Genomic DNA, 27,557 nt, shown 5'->3' with positions numbered 1-27,557 from the left:
GAGAGACAATAGAAGTAGAGTAAGAAAGAGAAGTATAAAATTGAATCAGAAGGTTAAAATGAAGAACCATCACCATAACTGGTTAAATTGGTTACCAGAAAGAGTGGTGAAGATATGTGTTCCTCGCACATATTTGGTCAAGATGTTTGATCATGGAAAGGTTAGGTTTGTTCACATTGATCATATTTTACTTACAGATGTGGAAGGAGTTGAAAGTTGGGATGATTCAATTTATTCTGATGAGTCAGATAGTCTTGTTAAAGGTAGAGTTCCACTAGCAAATCCTACATCAGATGTACTAGAAACAAGGCCAAGAGAATGTCAGTATTTAATTCTGAGCCCAAGTCAGGCATACAAACAGTTTTAAAGCATAGAGAGTCCAAATGTAAGTCAAGGTCAACCCTTGGAAAAAAACTCTCCTCAGGTTCAGCCTAGAATGAGTCTGAAGTTCTACACCAAGATTGGAAAGTTATGTTCAAGAACAAAGGTATTCTCTTTGAAACAGAAAACAGTGGTTAAGTTTGATTTGTAAATATGGAAAAAATAAGTTCATATATTTTGTTTTGTATGCCATGCAAGTTATTTATAATGATTATTTTGTTATGATTAACTTCTTCAATAAGGAGGGAGAAATGTAATAGAGCTCCATCTAGTGGACTACTAATGTAACAATCATCATTATGGGCAGTCCCTCGGAATCAAGGAAGACTTGCTTCCACTCTTAGCATGAGTTCTTAGGTGGCTGCAAAGTCCAATACGAGAACCCACAGTCTCTGTCACAGGTGGGACCCACAGTGGTTGAAGGAAAGGGTGGGCGGGGAGTCTGGTTTCTGGCACACTCCTTCCTCTGCCTGTGCTTGATTTCTGCTTGCTCTCTGCGACGAGACTCGATGTAATAACAACTACTGATGTAAGAACAATAAAAGGTCATGTGACACAGTTCTTGTTCAAAGCCATGTTATAGTGTGTGTGCTTGTGTAGTGGTGTCTAAAGATATCACAGCCGCCTTACTAGAGCATGTAGAATAGGACACTGGCAGCAGAGTAATACATCCATTAATGTTTTCAAATTCACTTGTTATCAAAGTGTACTGTTATGTCTGTCTGCCACTGCAAACTCGGAGGCTCATGCACCGTGCTCTATGTAAATGTTGCACTGACTGTGACCTCTGAGGGAGTGCTTCCTCTTCCCTTTCAGGAGCCACCAGTTAATGACTATGGAAGGTTAGACCGACTGTTTTTTCAGGCGTGATTAGTGGCAGTTGCTAAATGAGGCAGCCGCACCTCATTTAACGAGTGGAGCACAAGTGTGTTCATTGCACCAGAACTAATGTCATGATCTGACTGATAATCAGCAGCCAGGTGTTTGCGTTATGCGTCACTGGTAAACCTCAATTAAATTTTCCGACGGGGCGCTACAAACTGCGTGGATGGTGGGTAAGCTATTATACTCGCATTAACGCCCCTCCTAGCTGCTAACTGAGGCGTTAGAACATGGAATTTCCACCCCTTTATCTTGCCGCACACTTTGGCCCGAACTTTACCAGCACTGAGAGGGCAGGTTTGGAGGCAGGTCAGCTGTCGAATTGGAAATGATTGACAGCGGGTTGGGAGCCCACTATCAACCCGCCTCCAGGCTAGTCTCCCAGGGGTCGGGTCTGTCAGCGCTGAACAGACCTGACACCAAGCAGCGGGGGAGGTAATTTACATCACTAAAAGCTAGTTAAAAGTCAATTAAAGTCAATTTTATCCTCTAATTACCATTTGTCCAGCTTTTTGATGAAGTTCACGGTGCACGGGTATCACGTCAGGTAAGTAGGTCAGGTTTTCAATGAGTATACATTCTTCTGAATAGTTGACAGCTGCAAAAGTGGTATAAAAGCTATCATTTCATAGCTGTTCACTTTCAAATTTTAGAAGCTGGAGCCTTCAGGATTTGGAATACACTTTGGAGCTTTATGCAGGTTGGGAGTGTTTGGAGTAAACTCTCTATCCACTGTCACTTCCTTGGAGCAACCTCTCTCACCATTAGCAGATCGCTTCTGCCATCTCAACTTCAGCTACCATCTATACCATCAGCATTGATGCCCTTGAAAAAAACTCATGTTGGTCCTCAGAATCCCACCACAATCTGCTCCAACATCACCAGGCACAGCAGCATCACTAGGCACACCAGCAGCACCAATTACAGCACCAACCTTCTCACAATCATCCGATGCTGCACAGGACACAGGGCACTTGTGCACATTGCTGCCCGGGACGCCAGGGATGGCTTCACTATGGCCAGATTTACTTCAATTAATGTTGTACACCCTGGCTTCCACATGATGTACCAGGTTGGCACCACCCCACCCCACCCCAGCATCATAAAGCATCCCTGCAATTCCCAAGCTATTCCTTTCACACACAGCACTATTGCGGGGGGCGGGGGGGTGGTACTGTTATGTCTCATTATTCGCTGCAACTCACTAAACCACTTCCAAAGATGCACACAAATCTGTCCAAGAAGGCAAAATGTTGAAATTAAAGACTTCAGTGTTTGACAACACATTAACAGAAACTTTACATGAACATTAGCTAAAAGACCCAAGTGTCTACCCTTGTATCTTGTTAGTTGGTATGATTGGACTAGAATGATTGTGACTGAGGCGTGGCTAGTGAGCTAGGGAAGTGATAATGTAGATAGACAGAGAGGGATGGGTGGATGTACAAGGTACATTGCTGTAAGGATGTGCAGGAGTAGGGTAGGGAAGGCAGAGTCTTGGGGATGTGATGAGTGGCATAGCAGGATGAGGTTGAGTGTGGCTTTGCAGTAATATTTCATGATCTACTGAGATCATTGAAAGGTTTGCGCCACTACAGCCAGTTCATCCTGACGACATCCCTGCTTGTGCCTTCCTGTACAATGTGCAATCAGGCTGCATTGGTCTCCTGGGGAAGTGTCTTCCGCCCATTGGAACGGAAGAGAGCCTCACTGTGTGCTGTGATTCCTTCCATAAGCATATGGCGGGAGTCATGGGAGAGCATGGATGCAGCTGTGCACCTTTGTACAGTGCTTGTCAGTGTTTGTAACACCTCAATGCTGCAGAACACTGATAGCGCAACTGTCAAAATCAATGTGGCCATGTCCCTTTCAGGAAACTGGCTGATGACGCTTCATCAAAGGACGTCATCAGACCCGCTTCCTTTTAATTGGCCAGGAACCTCGCTGGGCGGGCTTTACAAGCCACATCATCATAAAATTACTGAGAGAGAGCGGGTTGCAGCCAGGAGCAGACCAGAACCTCACTAAAAACCCTGATCTCCCTGGACTCGCCACGGTTGGTGAAATCGCGTCCTTTATTTGTATAAATTTTAAATCTGATTTTAGCTTCTGTTCAGTGATTTGATCACTATTTTTAAGTTTCAGGATTGATTTTGTCAGTAAAATTGTGTCACAAGTACATAGGGTAATCTGAATGCTGTGATTTTCTATACACTTTTAACATTAATGCAGCGATAAAAGCTACCATTTAGTTGAAGGCTGCACAAATCAAATTGTTGCAGAAGCATTGAGTGTACAGATAAGTATTGAATAATTGTCACAAAGAATAGATTGTCTTGAGTGCTCTTGAGAAGTGTTTCTATACTTCATTTTTGAAGACGAAGCCCATGAGTATTGAACATTTAATCATGACACAAGTTATAGCAAACTGAACAATAATCAGTTAGGTTTAGTCTTTACAAGGTGACCAGGTCAACATCCCCAGCACTGAAGCACTGACCACACTTGATCAGCTCCGCTGGGCAGGCCACATCGTTCGCATGCCAGACATGAGACTCCCAAAGCAAGCACTCTACTCGGAACTCCTTCACGGCAAACGAGCCAAAGATGGACAGAGGAAACATTACAAGGAGACCCTCAAAGCCTCCCTGATAAAGTGCAACATCCCCACTGACACCTGGGAGTCCCTGGCCAAAGACCGCCCCAAGTGGAGGAAGTGCATCCGGGAGGGCGCTGAGTACCTTGAGTCTCATCGTCGAGAGCACGCAGAAAACAAGCGCAGGCAGCGGAAAGAGCATGCGGCAAACCAGTCCCACCCACCCTTTCCCTCAATGACTATCTGTCCCACCTGTGACAGGGACTGTGGTTCTCTTATTGGACTGTTCAGCCACCTAAGGACTCATTTTTAGAGTGGAAGCAAGTCTTCCTTGATTCTGAGGGACTGCCTATGATGATGATGATTACAAGGAGGGGATGCTTCTAATACTTTTGTTCATTAATTTGAACTAAGCCATACTTTGGGAAAGAATTTCATCTTTACTTCCTGGGCATTATGCATCATCTGGGCGGAGCACAGAGAGGAACATTGGGTGGGGCAGACCTGTTACAGCACCCAGCAAATTTACTTTCAACTCATTTAAATGGAAGGAAATTTGGGCAGGTTCTGTTAGGGGCCTACAATCCTCCCTGCCAGATATTCCTCTCTGTGCTTAGGTCAGGTGGTAAAGACAAATATCTACCCCCATATCTTTTGATATGAGGAAAACCCGTCACAATAAATGGCACCTTATTTGACTTTTCCCAACCCTGTAATGAACTCCAAAACTTCTATTTAAATGAGTGGAAAGTAAATTTGCTGGGTTCTGGAACATGCCTGCCCCACCCAATGCTCCTCTCTGCTCCACCCAGATGATGCATAACACCCAGGAAGTAAAGATGAAATTCTATCCCAAATATGGCTTAGTTCAAATTAATGAACAAAAGTATTAGTTGATTATCTCATTCATTATTAGCTCTAAATCAGAGAGTTGTACATAAGAAAAATTATTTGTGCTATATTATTGACATTGGTAATGTCAATCACGCAAAAAGTGTATATTGGTTAAAATTAATTTATGGGTCAATTATTCCTTAATTGTGAATCATTAATCATGCCATTCGTTGTCACCATCTCCTGCAGGCTTATACTACAGTGCTAGATGGCACAGTACAAGGATGATGGAGGCATCTGAAATTTGAAAATAAGAAAGAGCTCGAGTAAGTGCGCAGGACTGCTTTCATCCTGCTGTGATATAGTATTTTAATTGTGCTGCATGTCCAGGAATACTGTTATGAAGTGACTAAGTGATGTACTGGGCTGCGGTATCGCCCTTTCACTAGTGCAGTTGATTGGAGTACTAGTTTTCAATTTCACTTGTGTTATTGCAGAAAATACTGAGCAAAGATACCCATGGAGTAGCTGAATATGAATATACAGTGGTTACGCTGAGGCTTTATAATGCACTGACTGCACATGAATACTGTATATAGTTTTGTTCATCATGCTTCAAAAGGTACTTGCATTAATTCGAGAGGGATGAGCAACAAGGATGATCCCAAGTACGGAGGGGATGAGCTGTGAGAAGATTTATTCCTTCCTGAATGCTGCTCCTAATGGAAGAGATCCCAGCTGCTGGATACTTTGTTAAGCATTCCTCTTCTCCAAAGAATTTCCACCTACAATATGCTATGATCGGAATCACTTCCAGCTGTGTTGGAATACCAGTAGGAGTACTACTGAGAGGAGAGGGCCTGATCCAAGCTGATCTTTATCATCAAACGTGCTGACTAGGTCCCCAAAACATTGAGGGCTAAATTTTCCTGAGCCTGCCCCTACAGGGTAAGCCCAAGACCATCAGCAGGTAAGACATTGAGGTGAGGTGGAGGGAGAGGTGACTGCTACAAGGTCTGCACCCTGAATTTGGAGTCATTCCCACTACGGTTCCGTACCTACCACCATCATTCTCCGGGTTGACACAGGAGTGATGGAAACTTGGGAGATGGGAGGGAAATGGGCTATGAACTCGGACCCTACCACCAGCTGGTATTTGCATGTAGCAATTAGCGAAGAAGAAACCAATGGTGATCTTAACAGGGCAGTGAGGTGACACTAAGCCTCACTACCCAATTTCATCCCATTTCCTGCCACTATCCCGCCCAATTTCAGATGGGATAGCGGAAGAAAATGCACTATCCACATATGTATGATACAAATCTTCAATCTTTGGTCATACAAAGTGTTATATATGCAGACTATAGATGTACTCTCTGTGTAGTCACTGTATGGTTGCATAAGATGGAGACTTGTTTACCTGATGTACTATCAATAAGGTTTACATTGTGTATATACATGCTGGCACCACTAGAGGGTGCAACTGGTAGAGGCCGGGGTTTCCTGCCCTAGTGGCAGGGGCTGCCTCACTCTGGAGTTTTGAATAAAGGACCAAGGTCACTACAGTTTGAGTACAACACATTGCCTCATGGAGTCATTCATAGGTACATTACGGACATAATAACTGGCGACAAGAATACAGACTTTCATGCGATTATGGCTACCTTTGGCACACTAAAAGACTTCGCAGAGGGTGAAGATTGGGATGCCTTCACAGAAAGGCTCGAGCTATATTTCGTGGCAAACAATTTGGCAGGGGAGACGAACGCATCGTCAGAGAAGCGCAAGGCTATACTGCTGACCAGTTGTGGGCCTGAGGTCTACCACCTCCTCAGGGACTTGCTGGCACCCACTTGCTGCCAAGGATAAGACATACGATGAGCTGACAGAACTAATTCGCAACCAACTAAAACCAAAACAGAGCATCCTCACAGCCAGGCACAGATTCTATACTCACCGCAGACCTGAGGGCCAGGAGATTGCAAAATATGCTGCCGACCTCAGGAGACTTGCGGCACTGTGTGATTTTGGCACAAACCTCAACTAAGCATTGCGAGATATCTTCGTTATAGGAATTGGCCACGAGGGTCTCCTTCACAAGCTATTATCTGCCGACACCACAGTCAACCTGCAAAAGGCCATCAGCATCAGTCAGGCATTCATGACCTCGACCTGCAGCACCAAGCAAATTATTCATCCTGTGGACTCAAACCTGGCAAGTACTGTACAAGAACGGTGTCTTTCACAGGCAAGACTGTAGAACATGGCTCTGCCCAGGGCAGAGAGCACAGACCTCAGGGTTCCAGAACTCAGAGTCCACCGAGGGGTGCTAATCGAGTAGCACCATGCTGGCGTTGCGGAGGAAACCATAGGGCTCACCAGTGTCGGTTTGCTGAGTACGTATGCAAAGCCTGTAACACGAAGGGCCACCTCCAGCGTATGTGTAAAAGAAACATGCTCACCATCTAGCAGAGGAGTCGGTAGATGACTTTGAATCCAGCGGGGAGTATGATGATTTGGCCAGAGAGGCAGCTCAGCCCGAAGAAGAAGTGTATGGAGTGTATACCTGCACCACCGATTGTCCTCCAGTGAAGATGAAAGTCGAGATAAACGGCGTTCCAGTCTTCATCGAAGTGGACACTGGAGCGAGCCAATCAGTGATGAACCAGGATGCTTTTGAGAGGCTATGGAACGAAAAATGATCTGAGCTGGTTCCAGTACAGGAAAAGTTGCGCACCTACACCAAGGAGCTGATACCAGTCCTTGGTAGTGCGAATGTAAGTGTAATCCATAATGGCGTGGTGCACAAGTTACCTCTGTGGATTGTTGCAGGTGATGGTCCAACGCTACTCAGAAGAAAGTGGATGGGGAAGATCTTTTCACTCCAGCAATCCATGTCCCCCATGATCAGAGGCAGAGCAAAACCTCATCTTCGCTTGGGCCAGGCACCAGAGAACAGACCAGCACAGCAGCTGAGGCACAGACCATCCATCATGACTGCGTGGCAATGATCCGACCGGAACGACCTAAAAGTACCTTCCCGGCTCCACTGGCAGGACTCCTGGGGAGGAAGATCAAATTCACAGGCACTCTTCCAGCTTTTGTGGCAGAATCGTGGGAGAGAAGGATCAAGGCAGTCGACCTCGAGGATAGAGGAAAGATGGCATCCTTGCTGCAGCGAGGTGCAGTGTGGCTGGAAAAAAAGATGGCTGCGGTCAGACCATGAGGTGCAACGCTGAGAGATCAACACGTGGTGTCTAACAAAGGATTTGATTGGGGTAAAGCCAGCAGGGTTCTCTTAAAGGAGACTGTCATGTATTCAACCAGCATTGTAACCCATGTATAAACTGACCTAAGTTGTACACCGTGAGAACACTGACCACTAGGTGGGAGACACTCCTAACCTGGACCTTCAGGTATAAAAGGGGAAGAAGGGGAAGCTCCACCCACCTTCATCACTTGAGTGCTAAGGAATAAAGGACAGGTCACAGACTGACCTTCTCTCAAGCATGGGCCTCGTGTGCATTTATACTGTGTAGTAAGGACGTATCAATGCGACAAGAAACTGGGATTTAAACCACGCGAGCATGGCCACTAGCAGAACAGACGAGATGTACTGTGTTAAGGAATGGTTGGGACAGAGATTCAATATTGTTAAAGCAGCACACAGTTCTCCAGGCAGACAAGGGCAGTCAGGCATGCCCCAACATGTAGTCGAACCCAGAAGGGGAGTTCGACAGAGACAATGGCAAGCTGAACAGCGATTCACGCCATTGCAAGGGACAATGCGGCCAGTAATGGGGCCATCAACACCTGTTAATGGTGCACTCAAGGACAATAACAGGGGCAGTCAGGGACGATCGACTGGCAAGGGACCTTTTGTTTCAAACCGCAACTCATGCTGGAGGCGTGGAGGCATACATTCAGCCGGAGTTTGCAGAGATGAGCACAATACCTGCAGAAATTGCAGAAATGGACACTGGGGGAAATTGCTGGAAGCTGAAGTTCAGCGAGTTCATGTGGAGCATGTATACAGTTCATATACCAGGACGCCGCCGATAATGATGAAAGTGCTCCTCAATGGCATCCCAGTATCAATGGAGTTAGACACGGGGCCAGCCAGTCCCTGATGGGTATCAAACAGTTTGCAAAGTTGTGGGCATCCAACGCCAGGAGGCCAAAATTATCGCCGATTGACGCACAGCTACGGACTTACACAAAGCAGATCATTCCGGTGCTAGGCAGTGCCACGGTAATCGTGACCCACAAAGATTCGGAGAACAGGTTGCCACTCTGGATTGTCCCAGGGGACGGTCCCGCACTACTGGGGAGGAGTTGGCTTGCTGTCATGAACTGGAAATGGGGCGATGTCAATGCAATTTCCTCTGTGGAGCGAGTATCATGCTCACAGGTCCTGGACAAATTTGACTCATTATTTCAAACCGGCATTGGCACTTTCATGGGGGCCAAGGTAGTGATTCACATAAACCCGGACGCCAGACCAGTACACCACAAGGCCAGAGCGGTGCCGTACGTGATGCGGGAAAAGATAGAAGGCGAATTGGACCGCCTGTTGAGGGAAGGCATCATCTCGCCAGTCGAATTCAGTGACTGGGCAAGCCCAATTGTGCCGGTGCTCAAGGCGGATGGGTCGGTCAGGATATGTGGCGATTACAAGGCCACCATCAATCAGATGTCACTCCAAGACCAGTACCCGCTACCGAGAGCGGTGGACCTCTTCGCGACGCTATCCGGTGGCAAATTTTTTTCAAAATTGGACCTGACCTCAGCTTACATGACCCAGGAGTTGGTGAGTGAGTCGAAGAAGCTGACCACCATCACGCCACACAAGGGGTTGTTTGAGTACAACAGATGTCCGTTCGGGTTTCGCTCGGCCGCCGCGATCTTCAAACGAAATATGGAAAGCCTTCTCAAGTCGATTCCAGGGACGGTGGTTTTTCAGGACAACATCCTCATTACGGGTTACGATACTGAAGAACACCTCCACAACCTGGAGGAGGTGCTACGCAGACTGGACCGGGTAGGTCTGCGACTGAAAAAGGCGAAGTGCGTCTTCCTAGCTCCAGAGGTAGAATTCCTGGGGATGAGGGTAGCAGCAGACGGGATCAGCCCTACTGCATCCAAGACGAAGCGATCCAGAGAGCACCCAGACCCCGTAACACGATAGAGCTGCGTTCGTTCCTGGGGCTCCTGAACTATTTTGGTAACTTTCTACAAAAAAAACACGCTGCTCGAGCCGCTACACGTGCTCCTAGGTCACGAATGGGTCTGGGGGGACAGCCAGGAAAGGGCTTTTAATAGAGCACGCAATTTGTTATGTTCCAACAATCTGTTAACGCTATATGACCCATGTAAGAAACTTGTGTTAACGTGCGATGCATCGTCCTATGGTGTCGGGTGTGTGTTGCAGCATGTCAATGCCAAGGGTCAGTTACAGCCGGTAGCTTATGCCTCCAGGAGTCTGTCGCAGGCAGAAAGGGGCTACGGGATGGTAGAAAAGGAGGCGCTCGCATGTGTATATGCGGTAAAGAAAATGCACCAGTACCTATTTGGCAGGAAATTTGAGCTGGAGACAGATCACAAACCCCTAACGTCCCTTTTGGCCGACAACAAGGCCATAAATGCAAACGCATCGGCCCGCATACAGAGGTGGGCACTCACGTTAGCTGCCTATGACTACACAATTCGGCACAGACCGGGCACCGAAAACTGCACCGATGCACTCAGCAGGCTCCCACTAGCCACCACTGAGGGGGCTACCGAGCATGCTGCTGAGATGGTCATGGCTGTTGAAGCTTTCGGAAGCGAAGGCTCACCCATGACAGCCCGTCAGATTAAAGTCTGGACAAATAGAGACCCGCTATTGTCTCTAGTCAAGAAATGTGTCCTGAATGGGGACTGGGCAGCCACGTACAGGGCATGCCCTGAGAAATTTAAACCATTTCACAGGAGCAAGGATGAACTCTCGATTCAGGCCGATTGCCTACTGTGGGGAAACCACGTAGTCATGCCCCAGATGGGCAGAGAGGTGTTCATCAGAGAACTCCACAATGGGCACCCGGGCATTGTCACGATGAAGGCAATTGCCAGGTCACACGTTTGGTGGCCAGGGATAGACACAGATCTGGAACTTTGTGTTCGCAGGTGCAACACGTGTGTCCAGCTGGGCCATGCGCCCAGGGAAGCCCTCCTTAGCCCCTGGCCATGGCCCGCCAAGCCTTGGTCACGCATCCATGTGGACTACGCAGGTCCTTTCATGGGGAAAATGTTTTTGGTTGTAGTAGACGCCTACTCCAAATGGATCGAGTGTGACATTTTAAATTCAAACACATCCTCTGCCACAATAGAAAGTCTACGGGCAATGTTCACCACCCACGGTCTACCGGACATCTTGGTCAGCGACAATGGCTCATGCTTCACAAGCACTGAATTCCAGGACTTCACGGCAGGCAACGGAATTAACCATGTTAGAACGGCACCGTTCAAGCCGGCCTCAAACGGCCAGGCAGAACGAGCAGTGCAGATAATCAAACAGAGGATGCTCAGACTCCAAGGGGTTTCCCTACAAACCCGCTTATCACGCCTCCTGTTGGCCTATAGATCCCGACCACACTCGCTCACAGGGGTTCCACCTGCAGAGCTACTAATGAAAAGGACGCTCAAAACGCGATTATCCCTTATACACCCCACCATGAAAGAAATTGTCGAGAGCAGGCGCCAGTCACAATATCACTACCATGACAGGAATGCGAGGGCGCGATGTATTGATGTAAATTATCCTGTTTTTGTCCTCAACTACACTGCAGGGCCCAAATGGCTCGCAGGCACTGTGGTTGCCAAAGAGAGAAATAGGATTCTGGTAGTTAAACTTACCAATGGACAAATCTGCCGCAAACATGTGGATCAAACAAAAAGGAGGTTCAGCAACCCCATAGAAGAAGCAAAGGAAGAACACGATATAGAGTTCACTCCACCACAGGTGACCGAACAACGGAACCAAAGGGAGGAGAGCCCAGTCACTGTGGGCAGTCCGGACAGGCCTGAGGCACCGCAAACAGCAGACACTCAGGCCAGCGACCAACAACCGGAGCCCCAACTCAGGCGCTCTTCAAGGGAGCATAAACCACCAGAGAGACTCAACCTGTGATCCCAATAAGACTTTGGGGGGGGAGGTGATGTCATGTATTCAGCCAGCATTGTAACCCATGTATAAACTGACCTAAGTTGTACACCGTGAGAACACTGACCACTAGGTGGGAGACACTCCTAACCTGGACCTTCAGGTATAAAAGGGGAAGCTCCATCCATCTTCATCACTTGAGTGCTAAGGAATAAAGGACAGGTCACAGACTGACCTTCTCTCAAGCATGGGCCTCGTGTGCATTTATATTGTGTAGTAAGGACGTATCAGAGACGTGCAATCAACTGAACTTAAAGAGTCATTGTATGCATGGCAATCAATGTAACGAACTGATTAAAAATGTTGTTGCACGATGTCGGGAATAGAGTGTCCCCAAAAGTAGCAAGCAAGCGAATTCAGGAGGGTAAAGGTGCTGATCCTGATGACCTGCCCCAGGTGTCCCTTTAAGTTATAGGCCAGCGACTTCAGGAGGGTGAAGGCACTGATCCTGATTCCCTGCCCCAGGTCTATCCCACGCTGCAGGCACCCGAAGGCGCTATTTGCCACGGACCTTGAAATGAAAATGGTGCCAATACGCACAGTCGGCCGCATTGCCCACTGCTCGGGTAGAGACAGCGCAGCCCCCAGACCCAGTCGCTACCTCGGCCATGTCCGGGAGCGAAAGGTCAGAACCAACGAGATCCCCAAACAGGACTTGGAACAGCCAGGTTCCCAACACCGTTAGAGAGCAGGCAGAAGGTTCTGCAGCCCTCAAAGGAGGACAGGGAGGCCACACACATCTGTGGCTCTGCCCACCACTAGGCAACAGCAAAGGCCCTGAGTCCTGGCAAGGTGAGTGAACCAAGCCCACCCCGCTAGCAGGGGGTGCAGTGTCGCCATCAGACGACAAGGACCCCGCCCGGTTGCTCTGGAACTAGCGTCCTCGCATACCTGTACTGCTACCTCAGTACTGACCATGACTGAACCATGAACGCAATCTACCCAATCTTGGTGCACAACCGTAAAATGTAACAAATGTATCACTGAACCAAGGTGTCACGATACAAACTGTAAAAAAAAATGTTTTTCTTCCTTTCTTTGTACTTGCACTGTATCTGATCCTGTATGTTAATATAATGGGCCAGCTGCATGATCTTGCTGTGGGGGAAGGGGGGAATGGATCAATGTAGCCATGGACACACACATGGATCACACCCAGAACCCACTGGAATCTCCACTGCATCATCGAACCATCCAAACTGGTAACCACTTCCCAACGTTGTGGCAAAAGGACTTGGGGGTTAACAGGGAGAGAGCCAAGCCAAAGCACAGCCAAGGTGCAAGGGCTATTGGCACTGGGGAGAGCTAAGCCAGTGCACATAATGCAAAGGTAATTGATACAAAGGACTTAGGGATAGTGATGTTATATATGCAGGCTATAGATATACTCTCTGTGTAGTCACTGTATAGCTGCATGAGATGGAGACTTGTTTACCTGATGTACTATAAATAAGGTTTACACTGTGTATATACTATGCTGGCACCACTAGAGAGTGCAACTGGTGGAGATGGGGGTTTCCTGCTCTGGTGGCAGGGGCTGTATAAAAGGGGAGCCACCATGCGGCTGCCTCACTCTGGAGTTACGAATAAAAGACGAAGGTCACTACAGTTTGAGCACAACACATTGCCTCGTGGAGTCATTCATAGGTACATTACAGACATAATACAAAGCCTTAGTTAAAAAGCCATAATCTTTTCGTGAAATATGAGGAAATGCATACTTTTCTCCAAAATTAATGAACCGCTAATGAAAATTTGTAGCTCTGAAACTGAGAATTTGATTTCATTAATGGCAATGAAAAAAAGACATTAATCATTAAGCCCCCACAGTAATGATCCTGTGAGTGGCTCATTAGCTATTTAAGTAATATTAATCTTTTAGACCCCCAAATTCCAATTGGGTCAAAGCATAGTGGAGCACATCTCTGGTTGGGGATGAGAAAATGGGGTGGAGGCCCTAATCCATGAGGATTCCACTCCATTGGCATCCTCAAGAAAAGTATAATTCCGGGAGGGGTGTTGATTATTCCATCCTCCCCTCCCCCCCCATATCTAAGAAGTTCCTGCTCTTCCCTTTGAATTCCACCCAGTCCACTACCCTTCAAAGGCCTCAGTGGGATCTGTGTCAACTGAGAGCTGGCATTATTACCACTGAAGTATTAGGAAAGGTCCCAAAATGCTACCAGCCAGAGGCAATGGGATTGATTATCTTATTTCAAACACATCCTGCGTTTATTCAATTCTTTATTATTTATTCAATCTGCTGAAGATTATTTTATTTTTTGGTCTAGAAAGGCCTCAGGGGCTGGTGCGGGTGGGGGGTGGGGTGGGCGGGGGCGGAGCGATGAGTGGTGTCTAGTGTCTGGTGCAAGGGTGGATCAAGACTGGCATTGCAAAAAGACCCTTGCAGGTGCAGTGACCACTTCGGCTATACAAATGATCCAACACACTCTGTCAGTAGAAGGATGGCAGAGCAAGCCGATTGGAATTTTGTGCCCTTAAAATGTCAGGAAATTTGTTGATCCACCTGTGGAAAATACAATTTTGGTAAAAGTGCTGAATGTCAGTGAGAAATAGCCAGTTTAACAACAAGACCTGTAAATTATTGGTAAACTCTGTGGTGAAGCAACACAAATATATTCTTGGTGGGAAAAATAGCTAGCAAATAAGCAAAATGCAGAGACAGAGTGAACTCTATCTCAACGACTCTGAGGGCCATACTGTAGGCTCAGAAAAATCTGCCTGAAATAAAGAAGAGCACAAAGATAAAATAGCAGCACAGCACATATATGGACATGAAGGAAAGTGTCACAGTAAATATGCTGAAAGTCTACAAATGCAGCCAACCCTGGGACATGGCCATTTTCCCAGATGAGCCATCAGTTCAAGGTTTAAAATTGACAAATTTTATGAAGTAAATATTAATTATAGACAGGTATAAAGTCTGAATAAAATAAGTAGTTGAAACTCCAGAAACAAAACAGTTGTCATGAATTATTTCATTTCGGGTTTCAGGTCGAATCTTCTTCTTTACTCTCATCTCCCTTTTCTTGTTACCCACTGACTGGGCAGGCCGGATTTCTTGAGTGTCTGAAAGGAGAAAGGCACAAGAGTGGGGTTATGTTGAATGCAGGGGGTGGTGGGGTGCACTAAAGCAAGAGGTGCATGTTTATACCATGTGCAACTTATAAATCAGAAGATATTGTGTGATGAGGAGAAGTGGGATGTGAGAAGGAGGGTAACATATGAGAATCTTACATTCTTTCAGCCCACTGCTGGCCAGGGGCTCCCCCAGGCCTCTGCCAAGAATGGCCAGCACCGTCTTCTGCAAGGGGAGATGTGAAACTAGGAATGTGAGACGTGACTCGTGTTTGGTAGAGATTGTTGCGGGCTTCATGCATTGAGCAGTGTGTGAGACTACTGCTGCAGATGGTAGGAGACTGCTTACATGTATGCACCCACAGCGGTTTTTATGGCAGGTTTTGTGGCGTCCGAGTGTCTGTCCGTGGAGAGGCAGTAAACATGATTAACATGTTGAAATCAGGCAATTGGGACTGCAATTTAAATGTAGCATTTGCCGCACAGGTTTCCCAGGGGTCAGGAAATCCAGCGGTGAAAGCAAGGTGGGAGCTGACAGCTCCACAAGGTAAGCACCTTTTTCAGCATGCCCTGTGAGCCAGGAGGAGCAGTAGTCTCCACTAGCCCTTCAAGGAAACCTTTGGCCTCCTCTCGGACTCTCTCTCCCCCAGCCATAATTGCAGAGCTCTTTCCCCCCGCCCCCCCCCCCACCCCACACCTCCGTCTCAACCCCATCCAGCCCTAATGGTCTCTCTCTCTCTCTCCATCCAACCAGTCACGGCGGATTCAATGCCCCCACCCAAGCCTTCCAGCGATGGCTTCTCTCCACTCCCCCAGCCCTGATCTTCCCCCCTCCAGTAATGACTTCTCTCCCCGCTCAAGCTCCGATTGGCGACCTCGCCCCCTCCAAGCTCCAAATGCCAAGCACTCTATGCTGCAATCAAAGCCAATTGACCCCTCCCCATCAAGCCCCGAATGAGGGCACAGATAGACATATGGAAGTATGATATCATAGCTATTACTGAAACATGGCTTAATGAAAGGCAGGAATGGTAGCTCAACATTCTTGGTTTCAGGGTTTTCACATGAGATAGAGATGTGGATAAAAAGGGGGGTTCGCAATATTGGTTAAAGAAACAAGTACATCTGTGAGGAGGGTGATATACTAGAAGGATCATCAAATGAGGCCATATGGGTTGAACTGAAAAAAGGCAATCACACCGCTGGTAGTGTACTAACTTGAGTGAATTTTTTGAAAAGCTAGCAAGGCGTGTCGATGCAGGTAACGCATTTGTTGTAGTCTAATTGGATTTTAACAAAGCTTTTGATAAGGGCCCGCATGGCAGATTGGTCAGAAAATTAAAAGCCCATGGTGTTATGTCTTGAATAAAGATTCTGACTAGATACTGCAAGCTCAATGTAAGGTATGACTGTAGTCCTTTATTACAGATCTCAAGAGTGCCTCTCCAGCCTGGGAGGCCTCCTCATAAAGAGGTGCTCCCAAGGGATTGTGGGATCCCTTGGGACTCCAGGGGATGAGCCCTCTGGCGGTTAGATATGGTATTTACAGGTTTACATACATAACACATGAAATCCAAAAAAAAGTAGCAAGTTGGATCCAAAGTTGGCTCAGTGGCAGGAAGCAAAGGGTCATGGTCGACAGGTGTTTTTGTGACTGGAAGGCTGTTTCTGGTGGCGTTCTACAGGGCTCAGTACTAGGTCCCTTGCTTTTTGTGATGTATATCAATGATTTAGACTTCAATTGTAGGGGACACGATTAAGAAGTTTGCAGATGATACAAAAATTGTCCATGTGGTTAATAATGAGGAAGAAAGCTGTAGACTGAAGGAAGATATCAATGGACAGGTCAGGGGGGAAGAAAAATTCAACCCGGAGAAATGTGAGGTAATGCATTTGGAGAGGGCTAAAAAGGTGAGGGAATACTCAATAAATGGTGGCATACTGAGAAGTGTAGAGGAACAGACGGACCTTGGAATGCATGTCCACAGATACCTGAAGGTATCAGGCCAGGTTGATAAGGTGGTTAAGATGACATATGGAATATTTTACTTTATTGGCCGAAGTATTGAATATAAGAGCAGAGAGGTTATGCTAGAACTGTATAAAACACCAGTTAGGCCATAGCTTCTTACTTCTTAGATGGTCCCATATCTTGAGGATGACTTGCTTCCACACCAAAAAGAGATGAGTTCATTGGTGTTTCAATGAAGGACCTGACATTCCAGGTCCTGACCTACATGTTGAAGGGTGGAAGATGCCTGTGCATGGATTTTTTTAACATGTGGTGGCCGTTGTACAGCAGCCATCACATGGGCTTGACAGAGCTGGGTCTTGTTCCAGTGGCAAGGATTAACCAAGACGACTGGAGACCAGCTCTGCTGCACGGACCTAGTGTGCACATATATCGCAGTGTGGGCTGGCTCGTGCTGCCTCTAATCATAGCCAGAGTATAGTTCTGGGCATCACATTACCACATTACTGCAAAGATGTGATTGCACTAGAGAAGGTACAGAGGAGTTCTACATGGAAGTTGCCAGGTCTGAAGAATTTATCCATGAGGAAATATTGGATAGCCTGGGGTTATTTTCTTTGGAACAAAGGAGGCTGAGGGGAGATTTAATTGAGGTGTATAAAATTATGAGGGGCCTAAATAGAGCAGATAGGAAGGATCTGTTTCCCTTAGCAGAGAAGTTAATAACCAGGGGGCATAGATTTAAAGTAATTGATAGAAGTATTAGAGGGGATTTGAGGGGAACTATTTTCACCGAGGAGATGGAACACACTGCCTGAAAGTGTGGTAGAGGCAGAAACCTCAACACATTTAACAAGTATTTGGATATGCACTTGAAGTGCCGTAACCTGCAAGGCTATGGACCAAGAGTTGAAAAGTCGGATTAGGCCGTCACAGACATGATGGGCCAAAAGGCCTCCTTCTATGGTGTAAACATCTATGATTCTATGATTAACGAGAACATGGCTAATAGGTGACTTGGTATGAGGTGGCGTTCTGGCTGAAATGGAGTTTATATAAGGTGGAGCCAGCAAGGGGAGAATTGGTTCTCTCATCAGAGAATTATTATAAGGGTCTCTGTACATTTCACGAACATGGTAAATTCCAATTCCCAGTGTATTCAAAAGGAACCATTATTTTTTTGTTTATTATTATTTTGGGAGATTCAGCATTTATTACAGTGCATTATAATCCTGTGAAAGCTAAATTCATAGTCTCCTAAGAAGTTTTTGTTTTCAAAAGGTTTCATTGTTGAGTAACAAAATGTAAATACCACTTCTGTAATTCTTAAATTCAAAAATGATATATTGGCAAGGAAACAAAATCTTTAGCATATCAAAATAATGGTATCGAAATCAGATAATTGAAAAAAACACAAAGATAGCCAGTCAATGTTTGCTGTAACAGCCTTAGCTACTTTAGTCATGAAAGGTTTAAAAGACTGGGTAAATAGTTAGAATTCTCCAGGATCACATCACATGGAGAGAGATAATTGAAAGTCAATGAGGATAAGTGCCAGAATATCTGTCACATGTACTGCCACAGATCTCTCAATTAAGACACAACTGTGTCGAGGAGTGATAACTGCGCTGATTTATTCAGATAGTTTCTTACTGAGTGAGGTTGGTGAGGCAACCACATATTAAATCATTATATTCTGCAGTGCTTTTTATTCAACTTCAAAATAAACACATACCAATGGGAAGACAAAATTATTACAAACGATTAGATATATATCTCTACTTTATTATATGTACAACAAAGTCAAAATGCATTAGAAATGGAGTTGCATGCTTTAAATTGCTTAACTTCCTTGTTAATGAAATGCAACACATTCTCTTCTCAAGTTCAATAATGGATTGAGTGTTTGATGGAAATTGTTGCAGGTGTCTGAAGCTTCGCAGATACAAAGGTTATATTCCTGCTGATTGTTTTGTGCGAATCCTGTTGAGTTCCACTTAGATCAGTGACTTTCAAATGTTTTGTACAAATAGCGATACATTCATACGTACATAAAGGCAAGAGCAGAAATCTAGTTCACATGGACTGAATTCAGGTGGCCTCACTGAGTGCAAGAAATCCCATTTTGGACTCCTAGAGACTGGAACATAAGAACATAAAAAATAGGAGCAGGAGTAGGCCTCCGAACTGCCTCCAAAGCAAATATATCCTTTCGTAAATATGGAAACCAAAACTGCACGCAGTATTCCAGGTGTGGCCTCACCAATACCCTGTATAACTGTAGCAAGACTTCCCTGCTTTTATACTCCATCCCCTTTGCAATAATGGCCAAGATTCCATTGGCCTTCCTGATCACTTGCTGTACTTGCATACTAACCTTTTGTGTTTCATACACCAGGACCCCCAAGTCCTGCTGTACTGCAGCACTTTGCAATTTTTCTCCATCATAATAATAACTTGCTCTTCGATTTTTTCTGCCAAAGGGCATAACCTCACAATTTCCAACCTTATACTCCATCTGCTAAATTTTTGCCCACTCACTTAGCCTGTCTATGTCCTTTTGTGTCCTCCTCACACATTGCTTTTCCTCCCATCTTTGTATCGTCAGCAAACTTGGCTATGTTACACTCAGTCCCTTCATCCAAGTCATTAATATAGATTGTAAATAGTTGGGGTCCCAACATTATTCCCTGCAGCACCCCACTAATTAACGATTGCCATCCTGAGAATGAACCATTTATCCTGATTTTTTGTTTTCTGTTAGTTAGCCAATCCACTATCCATGCTAATATATTACCCCTACCCCATGAACTTTTATCTTGTGCAGTAACCTTTTATGTGGCACCTTGTCAAATGCCTTCTAGAAGTCCAAATACACCACATCCACTGGTTCCCCTTTATCCACCCTGTTTGTTACATCCACAAAAAATTCCAGTGAATTTCTCAAACATGACTTCCCCTTCATAAATCCATGCTGATTCTGCCTGACTGAATTATGTTTTTCCAAATGTCCTGCGACTGCTTCCTTAATAATAGACTCCAACATTTTCTCAACCATAGATGTTCGTCTAACTGTCTATAGTTTCCTGCTTTTTGTCTGCCTCCTTTTTTAAATAAGGCCGTTACGTTTGCAGTTTTCCAATCTGCTGGAACCTCTCCAGAACCCAGGGAATTTTGGTATGTTACAACCAATGCATCCACTATCCCTGCCACTAGTTCTCTTAAGACCTAGGATGCAAGCCATCAGGTCCAGGGAATTTATCTGCTTTTAGTCCCATTATCTTACTGAGTACCTCCCCCCACTATAGCCCCTTGACTATCCACTGTTTGGATATTTTTAGTGGAACACAAGTTTGAAAAGCTGTGACTTATATAAATGCATGTATTTATATATTTGTGTTTGTTACATTGTATTGATGAATGTAAGTATAATTAAGGACTGATTCTGTGACTGGGTATTCCCAGTGAAGAGCAATGCTCAGAGGGAACAAAGATCAAGACATCACAGGCCTGCAGCCTGAAGAATCATAGGCGGTGTTTCTCACGATTGCTCGATTTGGGCTCTCTGCGAACACCGTTCCCAACAGGAAGTGCCTAATTACAGAATCAGCCTTTAATTTGGCTAAAGTATGATTTCAAAGGAATTGAATGGATAAAAACAAAAACTTGTTTCCATTGTGTAGTTCGTGTGATTTCAAGTGAGGTCAGCTGGAAGTCCCACTTTGAATTCTCTACTTGAACGATATGCTGGTATCAATAGTGGTATGAGAAGACAAAACTACTCAAAGTTTTTGATTATTTCATCAGAAGTGTTTATCAAAGATAATTGACCTATTGCTAACTTTTCTTAATAGTTACATATTTATGTTTATAATGTGCTATTAATATTTGGTAAACTATTATGTTCCATACTTGTACTTAGCTATAAATAAATGCATTGGGCTGAATTTTCTGTGGAGGTAGTGGATGCAATCGGTGGCGGGTCGGAGAGAAAGTTGTTTTTTTTGACAGCGGGTCAGGAATCTGCTGTCAATTCGCACCCATGCGCTTGTCTCACAGGCGGTGGGCGACCCAATTGACACCATTATGAGGTACTTTACAGGTACCTAAGAGGCTTTTCCCCCCAACTTTTTAAATTTCCCTGCATGGCCTCAAGATTCACTTGAAGTGCCGTAACCTGCAAGGCTACAGACCAAGAGCTGGAATGTGAGATTAGGCTGGATATCTCTTTTTCGACTTGCGCAGACACAATGAACCAAATGGCCTCCTTTTGTGCATAAACTTCTGATTCTATGAAATCCTTCCACAAACCATATAATTCAAGAACATTGTAAAATTGCCTGTTCCTTTTTGACATTTCTTAAGCTAAATTAATGAAACCCATATAAATGTAACAGAAGCATAATCTGAAAGGACGTCTACTCTCGGAGGCTTAGATATAGATTACATTCCCTCTTTTCATGTTCAAGAAACATGGAGAAAAAGTTGGCTTCAGTCTAGATTTTTAATCAAGTTTTAAGAAAATTGTAGGAACTCTAGACCTGGAACCTCTTGTCAAGAATGATCAACATTCAATTTATAATCTTTGGATTTTTTAAAAACTTAATTCTTCGATTTTTTTTAATTATCTTGTTCGCTGGAGCAGCAGGAACTTTCTTGTTTTTCACTACTTTTTTGTCACCTGCCAAAAAAGAAAAGATATATATTGCAATGCTCTATATAGTAATATAAAAATTCTGAGACAAAAATGAAAGTGTTTTTGTTTAACATTGAATTGAATTTTCAAAAATCTCTCATGGTATATAATGTTTAAAAAAACAGCTTAATTCACAAAAAAACATGTCCTTGCTTACTTTGATGTAAATGCTATAAATTTTAGTCATTTTACTTCAAACAGGTATTGAAGGAAGGAACCAAGCCAGAGAATAAAAATGCAAACGTCTTGCAGGATTTGGTATATAGGTATTTGATTGCCAGTTCATTTTTTTATTAAAGTTATTTAAATTTGTTTGGTTCCAACCATTTCCCATAAAGTTCTTCTCAGCCTGGATTGTTCAAATTAGCATCTTCCTATGAAGCCTTCTGAACACGATCGTCAGGCAAGATAGTTTCAGTGGGCAGTTAGAAGCAACAACAACAACTTGTATTTATATAGCACCTTTAACTTGGTAAAACATCCCAAGGCGCTTCACAGGAGTGTTATAAGACAAAAACATAAATATAACAGAAAGAATTTTAAAAAAACATGCAAGACTACTTCATTTATTACAGCAGTCACAACTATCAGTTATTTTCTACTTAACTTATTACATAGGATATACGGCACAGAAACAGGCCATTCGCCCAACCAGTCCATGCCGCCGTTTATGCTCCACACGAGCCTCCAATAGTATTGACGTTCTGATAGGTAGCCAGACCTGAGTGGATCATATTGCAGAACTGAAGCACCTACTGGTCAACTAGGGTTTGCTGTGTAAAGGGAGTCATGATCAAAGAACAGTGGCATCGTGCACAAGTGAAGCACGAAGGGTACACCATTGGGCAGTGTGGATTTCTGCGGCAGCACAACCATGTTCAGGGTATACAGAATTTAGAGGTACCTACCAACATGAAAGAACTGAGGAGTTTTCTGGGTTTATGCAATTATTTCTGTCATTTCACTCAATCCTTCATTAAACTACTAAAGCAAGATGCAAACCAAAAAAGAAAATGCTGGAGACACTCAACAGGTCAGAAGGCATCTGTGAAGAGAACACAAGTCAGCTAATGTTTTGGGTTCTGAGGAAGGGTCCCATACCCGAATCATCAACTGTCTTGTGCTTTTGCAACAGGTGCTGCCCGGCTTGCTGAGTGTGTCCAGCTATTTCTATTTTTATTTCAGATTTCCAGCATCTGCAGTAATTTTGCTTTTTGTTCATACAGGTGTACCTTGGATCTCGGGCAGTGAGCATTCCCATTTACAGCCTCTCTACACCCATCTTTTGTTTCTTGATTTGTCCATTTCCTTCCCCTTTCGCCTTGCATCATCATCCCTTTTGTCAGTTAATCTCTCCTGTCTTCCACCCTATCTCAGACCTTTTGTTCTCCTCTCCCTCTTCACCCCTTTCCCTGCCTCTGTACTTGCTTAAAACCTGTTACATCTCAACATTTTTCCAGTTCTGATGAAAGGTCTTTGACCTGAAACGGTAACTCCATTTTTCTCTCTACAGATGCTGCCTGATCTGCTGAGTATTTCCAGAATGTTCTGTTTTTATTAGAGCAGGTCAATGCCTGGAAAAGAGTTAAAAAGAAATCTTAGCAGTGCTCCTTGTTTGGCATATCATGACCCCATAAGGGAAACCTATGTTGAGACAGTTTGCATCACAAAGAGTATCAGCATAGTTTTGTACTGAAAATGCAACAAAAACTATTAGGTAATTGCTTATACTACCAATTACCTGAGTTAAGTGGAGCAAAAATACCTCAAGAATCTGAGATGACCTTGTTTACTGTTTTTTGGGCCATTAAACATTTCTGGGATTATGTCCATGGACAAAAAGTCATCCTGGGGATATATGCAGATATCGCCAGGATTCTGATGGTGATCCAAGCTGTGACTCACAAAGTGATTTGTGCGGATTTTAATTATGCGTATAATTATGCTTGATTTTTCAATAGAACTCATGTCCTACTGAAAAATTAAGGAGATGAAAACAACAAAAGGGAAAGTAATTAAGAATCCAGAGATAACATTGAAAGTTGACAGGTTAAAAGAAGGATTATTGCAGAAATGTTCAAGGTCACTCAAAGGCTCCCAGGTTTGACAAAGAAGGGTACTATGACACTAAAGAACTAACTAAAATGGGTGCTTTAAGAGGAATCAAATGAGACTTGAGGTTGAACATAGTTGTGGAAGTGAAAGTGACAACTTGTTAGAGGGAAAGATACATCCCAGAGATCTCTATTGTTTTCTTAGGTCTGGATGCATCTGATGGGAAATTAGTTGAAATGCAGAAAGGGGACAAAACTGTAGGTAAAATATACTTCTAGAATCAAGATCCTGAGTTATGCCCTATTACTGTAGAGGATCTAGAAGTCAATTGAAAATTATAAAAATGTAACAAATAAAAGACAGGGTCCAGATACAAAACCACTTCCTAGTTTATGCTCCAAAGGAAGATGGGGCAAGTACATAAGTAGTTCCCTTGTACCATAGGGGAATAACATACATTATTCCCACTAAGAGCAGAGCACATGGAGAGGCCAAAGACATTTATCAAAGATCAAAATGAACTGCATATTGGCCCTACATGTGCCAAAACATGGAGACCCACATTCAAAGGTGTCTGGTAGCTTGTAAATGTTGACCATCCAACTGTTTGTCACCCTTTTACATGACAGAAATTCCTGGGCTGGATTGAACCTGTGACCAAATCTGCAAAAGGGAGTAAGTATATTCTTGTGATCATGGGCCTTTTTACCAAATGGGTAGAATGTTTGCCTGCTTCTAAAGATTCTGCAGACCCCTAAAGGTAAAACAAAAGCTTCACATTGCATAACATTGTCAATTTTCAAGACATGTAATATGCACTAATCATTCAGTAATCAGCTTTCTTAAAAAATATATACTCTTATGGAAAGGATTAAAGGTGAAATGACCTCTGTATTAATTAGGGCAACTCTGGCTGAATGTATACTGGGAGATTTCATCACATGATCTCTCATCTCCAATTACTTACTTTAGCTCCAGTTTCTCAATGCGTTAATTTGCAACACCTAAAGCTCTAATTGGACCCACCCAGAAGTTTATCTTTGCAAAGTGTAATTCAAGCCATTCTGACTGCTGACTCCAGACAGAACAGAGCTCACTTGGAACAGACAAGGCTCACTCTCATGGATTAATCATAGTGTTGTAGAAGGTAGGCACCTTTAGAATATACCAGAATACTAGGCATTAGGCACCTGCTAGATATATCAAAACTCACATAAGCTTAAAATGGACACACACATAAAATGGCTGCCCAGGCATGATGGGAAATCAGGTAGTCAAGCTGTGAACTGTTGAACGTTCAATGACCAAGCAATAACCCTGTGAGGCCCACTGTAGGAATGCCTGGGATGCGGGAAGACAGAGATAAGAAGGAAACCATCTCCTGTGAACAAGGTCATAAACCAATTAATTCCCCAGGAAGAAAGAGGGAAACCATCTCCTGTAAACAAGGTTATAAACCAATTATTTCTCCCAGATGAAAGAACTAGGGAGAGAACCTATAAAGTCATCGATCAGCCCAAGCTGACAATAACCGAACATATGGTTCCCTGGATACTAGGGGAATTCTATTGGGTTAAAAGAACCTATATGTAATCTATAATCGTTGTGATTGGCTTGTGTCCAGCCGTGATGGGCTGTGTAGCTGTAGTAAACTGTTTTGTAACTGTTGTGAAACATATAAAGGTGCATGTAACCCTTTGTTCGGAGGAGAGAAACCTGGATACGGTCCTGGGTTTTTCCTCCCCGCTGAGCGTAATAAAAGCTGCATCAGCATTGGAACCGACTCTGAGTGTTGAGTGATTCTTCTAAGAAAACACTAACGCTAACAATAGAATCATAGAAATTTACAGCACAGAAGGAGGCCATTTCAGCCCACCATGTCCATGCCAGCTATTCAGCCTAATCCCACTTTCCAGCTCTAGCTAATGGAAATAGGCCCTTTCTATCCATTATATCTAGCCCCTCATAATTTTAAACACCTCAATGAGGACACTCTCAGCTAATCTGTTCCAAAAAAAATAAATTCAGCCTATCCAATCTGTCCTCATAGCTAAGAGTCTCCACTCCTGGCAACATTCTCATAAATCTGCTCTGTACCCTCTCTAGTGCAATCACATCTTTCCTGTAATGCGGTGACCAGAACTGCACACAGTACTCTAGCTATGGCCTAACCAGTGTTTTATACAGTTCAAACATAATTCCCCTGCTCTTGTATTCCATCCTTCGGCAAATAAATGCAAGCATTCCATATGCCTTCTTAACCACCTTATCTACCTGGCCTGCTACCTTCACGGATCTGTGGACATGCACTCCAAGGTCCCTTTGTTCCTCTATACTTCTCAATGTCCTACCATTTAAAGTGTATTCCCTTGCCTTGTTAGCCCTCCCCAAATGCATTACCACACATTTCTCCGGATTAAATTCCATTTGCCACTGTTCTGCCCACCTGACCAGTTCATTGATATCTTCCTGCAGTCTGTAGCTTTCTTCTTCATTATCAACCACACAGCCAATTTTATTATCATCTGCAAACTTCTTAATCATACCGCCTATATTCAAGTCTAGATCATTGATGTATACCACAAAAAGCAAGGAACCTAGTACTGAGCCCTGCAGAATCCCACTGGAAACATCCATCAACCATTACCCTCTGCTTCCTGCCTTTGAGCCAATTTTGGATCCAACTTGCCACTTTGCCCTGGATCCCATGGGCTTTAACTTACATGACCAGTCTGCCACGTGGGACTTTATCAAAAGCCTCACTGAAATCCATATACACTACATCAAATGCACTATCTTCATTGACTCTCCTTGTTACCTCCTCAAAAAATTCAATCAAATTAGTCAGACATGACCTTCCCTTAACAAATCCATGCTGACTTGGTTAATCGGTGTCTTTCTAAATGAAGATTTATCCTGTCCTTGAGAATTTTTTCCAATAATTTTCCCAATAATGAGGTTAGGCTGACAGGCCTGTAATTACTCAGTCTATCCCTTTCTCCCTTCTTAAACAAAGGTACCACATCAGTAGTCCTCCTGTCCTCTGTTCTGCTATTTCCTCTTTTGGTTCGCTTAACAGCCTGGGATACATTTCATCCGGGCCTGGAGACTTATCCACTTTCAAACCTGTTAAACCCCTTAATACCTCCTCTCTCGCTATGTTTATTTCATCTAATATTGCGCACTGCTCCTCTGTGATAGCAGTATTTGCATCGCTCCTCCTTTGTGAAAACAGACGTATTCATTAAGAATCATACCCACATCTCCCGTTTCCACACACAGATTACCCTTATGGTCTCTAATAGGCCCTACCCTTTCTTTAGTTATCCTCTTGCTCTTAATATATTTATAAAACATATTTGGTTTTTTTTAAATTTTACTTGCCAAGACTTTTTCATGCTCTTTCTTAGCTTTTCTAATATCCTTTATTAAGACCTATTCTCATGGGTTAAGTCCTTCTCCCACCCCCCAAAGAAGTTCCTTCCCCCACCCCCAAGTTCCTGAGCTCCTCCCCCCAGCCCAAGTTCCTGACCTCTCTCCCACCCGAGTTCCTGACCTTCTCCCCCTGCCCAAGTTCCTCTCCTATGGATTCATGACTTTCTCCCTCTAACAAGTTCCTGACCTTCCCACGCACTCCAAACCCGCGATAGATGGAGCATTGTGTATCGGTCATGGATTGTTGACAGATTTATTGGGTATGAAATGAATAGTGACAGTGTCGTGACTTCTAGCTTTTGTCCAGTCCAAAGATATCACTTGCCACATATGCACCAATCTTTCCTAGAAATCAAACCGGTGTAGGAGGAGGAGAGGGAGAATGTGATGTGGTGTAAAGGGGGTG

At 44.3% G+C, this 27,557-nt stretch overlaps 1 protein-coding gene across 1 annotated transcript in view; it reads right to left on the bottom strand.

Annotated features, from left to right (window-relative positions):
- Positions 1 to 18,574: 18,574 nt before the first annotated feature.
- Positions 18,575 to 27,557, bottom strand: part of tfpi2 (tissue factor pathway inhibitor 2) — a 217,740-nt gene continuing 208,757 nt past the window's right edge. The window contains exon 5 of the mRNA XM_070881080.1: positions 18,575 to 21,646. Within this exon, the coding sequence (XP_070737181.1) occupies positions 21,537 to 21,646 (110 nt within the window). The 3' untranslated portion in view covers positions 18,575 to 21,536. The remainder of the gene's footprint in view (positions 21,647 to 27,557) is intronic.

This window comes from Pristiophorus japonicus, chromosome 5 (genome assembly GCF_044704955.1).
Source record: "Pristiophorus japonicus isolate sPriJap1 chromosome 5, sPriJap1.hap1, whole genome shotgun sequence".
Lineage (NCBI taxonomy): Eukaryota > Metazoa > Chordata > Chondrichthyes > Pristiophoridae > Pristiophorus > Pristiophorus japonicus.
Note: the sequence above shows the minus strand (reverse complement) of the source record. Positions and strands in the feature narration are given on the sequence as shown.